A 6,000-nucleotide genomic window follows, 5' to 3' on the forward strand; every position below is an offset into this window, starting at 1 on the left:
AGGTTTGATGAATTTGTGACAGTAAAATAATAGTTATGTTGATAATTCACTTTGATGTATTATTAGGGGGAATGTGATTCTTCAGATGAAAAAGCTCCTCGGAAATGGTTAATGAACAACTGGGCTTCATTTTCGACAATATATAAAAAAAAACCTCTTGATGACATCAAGTGAGTGTTAATAATTAATTACCTGGACAGAATTTATTTATTTAATATAAAAAGAAACTTTATAAAAGTTTTGAGCATTGCCTAAAGATTGAAATTGCCAAAAAAACATCTTATATTTGTATGTCATGTTTAGAGTCTCAGTTGGTAATTTATTCGTACTGGTTGTGTTTTGAAAGAGATCATTCCAAATACAATAATTATATATAAGGAGAGTCAGTCATGATAGGAGGTAGAGAATTCTCTCGTGTTGCTAATGTATTATTTTCATTGAGCTATGAAATTCTATAAAGATGTGGTAATAATTAAAATAGATGTAGATCTAATAGTATAGGTATGTAGTTAATGAAATGTTTCTATTATGTAATATAGTTTTAATATCTGAATTTCAAAAGTAAAATATGTTAATTTGTAACGTCTTAGTCATTTCTGTATGACGTGATGGCACTTGTTTGTTCTAAGTTGCTGAACTTAGGTAGTCTTTTCACTTGTATTTGATTGACTGAGATTGAATACAACTTTCAGACTTGCAGATTTTCCTAATACATAACATAATGTTATAGGAAATTGTTTTAATGCACAATGTTTGGTTAGAAAACCAGGTAAATTGTAATAATTATAGAACATTGTATGCTTTGTGTTTATTACTGTTTGTGCTCTAAAGTATATATTTGAAATTAATAAATAATTTGGGAAAAAAATCAAAAACAGCCCAGTGAAAATTTGGGTTAGCATCTTTCAACACTTAAAGTTTTTGACAACAAAAGAAATTACAGCATTCACAATTAAGTACTAGATTTGTGTTATTTTATATGTACATATTTTGTTTGTTATAAAAGTAAAAAAAAAAAACTTATTAGGTGACATGAGAAAATATAAATGAAGAAATAGATTCATTTATTTGAAATATTTGTATATACATATGAAGATCGTGTGTGTTACATAATTTTATGCTGTAATTTGAACCAAGTGTATACAAGGTGATTCCTAGCTTGTTACGTAGGCTTAGTATATAGAAAGTTGTCATATTTAACTGATACAAGCCTGACAATAGTCAGGATAAATAATGATAAGCTTCTATTGTAATTTGCAGGGATTTTAGAAAGGAAAAATGTTATTTCATATTTTGTTTTGGTGTGGTTACAGTGGCCTAAGCTCATGTGGTGTAAGGGTAGAGAAAATAATGCATAACATGTAAATTTTTACCAAAAATAACTTGATATTGAATTAGAAGATTCTAGAAACTCTGCAAATGAAATTTGGAAACTGAAATATTAAAGATATATAAATTTTATTAATTTTAGCATGAAAATCACCTTGCTCTCATACTAGTCAGAGTTTAAAATTGAGACAAATCTTTATAAAAATAAATTCATAAGGATTGATTTTTGGAGTATCTCATTAGTTATTGTATCCACTATATTTTGTTTGATACAAATCACTTCAGTGTTTGTTCCTGTCAATTTTGTCTGGGAGTATTTTGGAGTTAAGATTGGCCTGTACTTTGCTTGGCTTGGATTTTACACCTGTATGCTGATTTCAGCTTCATTAGTAGGAGTGTTGTGTTTTCTGTATGGGTGCTTTACCTTGTTGGGTGATGCTCACAGGTATGAATAAGGGGGAGAAAAAAGATAAAATTATACCTCAGATAAATCAGTTACTTAGAGCTATGTGATTGATGGAAAGTGGTATGTGATTAATCAACTGGACTAATTAATCAGTGTTTAGCTAATTAATTATTTTCACACAAGCCATTTGTATCTGGAATAATTGCAAATAATAATAATTGGAACCATTAATTTTTTATTGGTTGATATGTTTTGAACCATTAATTTACCTTAAATTATTTTAAATAATTTTTGTGATAAATTGAGTTAAACATAATTTCAGTGAATCAGTTATTTTATGTGGCATTATCATTGAAATTGATAGTTGTATATTATGGTTGATTTGGATGTCTAGCTGTACTGTGTTTATTCTATAGACTTAAAACTAAAATGCATTTGGTTTTACAGTAAGGACATTTGTGAAGACTACAAGGACGCTATTTTATGTCCATGGTGTGACGTAGAAGGATATAGATACGGAAGATTAGGCCAGACGTTCACTTTTGCAAAAATAACTCATCTTTTCGACAATGTTGCTGCTGTATTTCTTGCTGTGTTTATGTCACTCTGGGGTCAGTATTATATAGATTTACACATTAATGCTGAAGAGGAATAAATAATATTCTCTTCTTCAGACTCTGTTAGACCTTTCATACACAAAATATCAAATCTTTTGTTATTCAGTTTTAATACTTTTTTAAAGTAATGTGTTTATTGTGCCTATTTTCTTTTTGCATGTTGACTATCCAACATGCATAGTAATTTTGATTTTAAGATTAAAAATACTTGTATGCATCAGAAAATGTTCAAATTTCACATACAAAGTTTTTATAACTTCCAGATAATTATCAAACATTTTTGTAAAGAAAAAAACTTAATGTTTTGTCTGTTATTTTTACTTATGAAACTCTGCATGGACTTGATAGATTTGACCACTATAAATAATGCCTTTTTTTCATTCTAGAATAACACATTATAACACATATATAATTATAATTATAACACATATAAAATAGTTTAAATTTGATAACATTATACATTTATATACAAGAGGAGCACAAAAAAGTGCCTTTCCCTTAATAATGTTGTTAATTTATTTGATATCATGTTTGAATAGATCTCGTGTTTTCTGTTTTTCTGTTATCTATTAAAATATATAACAAATTAACGGCATTTATAACAGGGCCACTTTTCTTGTCCACCCTCTGTGTGTGTGTGTGTATATATATTTATTATTTTATTATATTGTTCTTTCGACTGTGCCTGGATAACAGTATAGAAGTTACAATGACCCGGTGCATGTGTGCTCATGTTACCATATCTAGTAATATAAAACTGACCTTTACAAAGGACCTGAATTTTGGGAAAGTAACTCACTAAGAAAATCCTCATGAGATGTGTAGTAATGGATGCCCATAGCAAAAAACATAATAACGTCCAACATTGTATATCTGCAAAACTTGAAATGGCCTTAATTTCAAACCAACATAGAGCACATCAAATTTGCTTCACATTTAAGACTTCAAACTTCCATAACTGAAATCTCGCATGTGATGTGAGAGGATTAATGACCTTGTTTTCCTGCCTTGATTGGGTGCTCAGGAATTTTAACTTTGCTTGTTTTCAGTATGATATGTATGGCTACTCTCTAGTATTTCCCTTTAAACATCTTTTCAAACTTTGGCTTATTAAAATAATGTTTGAATGTTCCCTAGAGGTATTCTTTTTAAAAAGTTTCTCAAAAATACATGTTTAAAAAAAAATGTAAATTTCTTAACACACAGATATGATGTCTTACCTGAACTGTTGATCATGATGTGGTTTGTTTTTATATCACCAGGAACATCTAAGGCCAGAATATTTAGCTCAGTTATCAACAGTAAAGAAAAGGAAACTTTATTACAGGGGTAAGAACATCACTATTATCAATTTATAATAAACATCAAAACAAAAAATCTGATTTTTTGTCCAGTTTTTCCCACCATTTGTGTAGTTTTGTCTTTCTTTTAATGATGATTTTACAGTGTTGTAGCTGATTATCAGATTGTAAGTTTTATGATGACAGTAAAAGTGTTTGGTGTTGGATTTACAACAAAACTGTAACTAAATATACTCTGTCAAACAAAATTTACAAGCTATGTATCTTTTGTATGAATTCTTTCTTAAAATAATTGAAAATGAGTAAACTTAAAATAATGCCTTATTCTTGAAAAATTCAGTTATTTTGGGTAAATGGTCTTCTAAGGTTTAATTTAAAAAGGGTGATAAAATAGTTCATTATAACTGCACTACATGCAGTTTAAAAGATAGCAAAGTATAAAAAATAGATGTTAATAATAAAAGTTTAAAAGATCTTTATAGAACATTGTTTGAGATTGAGAGTTTAAAATGTCAACTTTTATGCTTGGTTGAAATATTCTCACTTAAAGTTCCCGACCTGGCTGCCAGGTAATTATAATTATAATGTGAAGGTCAATCCCATTATTTGTTCTTAAAAGAGTACCCTAAGTATTAGCAGTGGATGGTGATTACTAGCTGCCTTCCCTCTAGTCTTATACTGCTAAATTAGGGACGACTAGCGGAGATAGCCCTCGTGTAGCTTTGCGCTAAATTCAAAACAAAGCAAATCATTTAAAGTTCTTTAAATTTTGTCGCTTTTTTTAATAAACAAACAAACAGGTTAGATGTTCGAATAGCAAAGTTGTGGTTTTATTATCCTCTTCGAAAATAATGTAAATTGAACTTCAGAAGGAATATTACAACAGTTTTTTTATAAGTTCTGGTTCTTTTTCTAAGGCCACGTGTTTGAACTTTATTTCTTACAAGTAATAAAAATTTATTACTTATTTTTTTACTGATGTGTTTTTCTAAATGCTTCTGTGAGAGGTAAATGAACCATGTGTTTCTATTTGGAAGAGACGAGTCCCGTGCACCATATTTTCTTGGTATATGGTGTTACTACTTGTGAGTATTTATTTATGAATTAATTTGAAGTATATAGGTGTGTACACTAAAGCTATGTGAATATTTAAGATTTCAGATTTAAAGAAGAACCAATTTTGAGAACAATGAAGTTTAGAAATAGGTTCAATAGGTAATGAAGACTTTATTTAACACAGTAACAGTGTTTGGTGGAATGAGAAACTTATCTATATACAGGAATACGTACGTATGTGTATGTGTATATTATTATTAAAATTATTAATTTGGGAAGGGGTGTAAGGATCATCAGAAAAGTTGAATCAAGATATAAAATTGTATTTTCAAGCTGACAACTCTTGAAAAGTAAACAAACTATTTTATCCCCAGTAAAATTGATAAGTACTGTAGGCATGGAGTTGAAAGAGAGAATTATAGCTTAAGAAAATAATACAGACATTACTTCCAGCTGTATTTATTTACTTCTGTAGCTGTAGGCTTGACAATACAGTCTCTGCATTTTGATTCATGTTGTTTCTCTATTTTCTGATAGTATAGAATGAGTTTTAATTATATTGTTACTTGAGTTTTTTCTTTATATTCATTTATAGAGAATATATTCTAAACTTGACAAGTGCATGTGAATTCTGTTGAATGTTACATATTTTTTAACAGTATACTGTTGTTTCTGCTTTATGTTCCACTCATCCACCACATATTAAAAATAACTAACAAATATGCAAAAGAGAATAAACGTATTTACTGGTACAAACAAACTGTAAAGTTATTCTCAAAGGACCATTGTGAAAGCAAAGGTTGTATGATCACAAATTTAATGACTAGCTTCCATCAGGAATCTCATCATAATGGAATAATGTTTTTTTTAAGATAATACAGCAAAGGTTCATGCAACATAAACAGACACAGTAACATGCTTACTTTGATAGCAATTACATTTACTACCACTACCTGTTTAAAATTGCAATAGTTATATGAAAGAGTGATATATGCAGTGGTAATAAATACTGAAAGTACTTGTGACTTCTGCGAAGTACAAAAACAGTAGAATGAATCACTGATGTGATATTGAATAGTGACATCTGTTATGGTAATCATTTGGTGTCATCTGGTGATTTATTGTCAGGGAAATAAACTTGAGTAATGATGAACAACAGTGGCTTGAATAACAATATGCAATGTCAGAATCCCTTAATTTTGTTGTGGCTGTTTTTAATAAAAACACTAGAGAATGCACAAGCTGTAGTAGAATGCACATACTAGTAAAACACTGGATTTTTTGATGAAGG

At 29.2% G+C, this 6,000-nt stretch overlaps 1 protein-coding gene across 6 annotated transcripts in view; it reads left to right on the forward strand.

Moving 5' to 3' along the window:
- Positions 1 to 6,000, forward strand: part of LOC143233438 (anoctamin-9-like) — a 71,930-nt gene that overhangs the window by 7,483 nt on the left and 58,447 nt on the right. For 3 of the 6 annotated variants that reach the window (XR_013018150.1, XM_076469684.1, XM_076469685.1), the window contains exons 2-4: positions 67 to 170; positions 3,615 to 3,681; positions 4,661 to 4,738. Coding sequence is in view for 3 of the 6 variants with exons in the window: in XM_076469684.1 (XP_076325799.1) it covers positions 4,724 to 4,738 (15 nt within the window). In the remaining 3 variants the exon portion in view is untranslated. Of the gene's footprint in view, positions 1 to 66; positions 171 to 2,182; positions 2,347 to 3,558; positions 3,682 to 4,660; positions 4,739 to 6,000 lie in introns of all 6 variants that reach the window. The other 3 variants (XR_013018149.1, XR_013018148.1, XM_076469683.1) reach the window with 3 other exon arrangements.

This window comes from Tachypleus tridentatus, chromosome 12, assembly GCF_004210375.1.
Source record: "Tachypleus tridentatus isolate NWPU-2018 chromosome 12, ASM421037v1, whole genome shotgun sequence".
NCBI classification, from domain to species: Eukaryota; Metazoa; Arthropoda; class Merostomata; order Xiphosura; family Limulidae; genus Tachypleus; species Tachypleus tridentatus.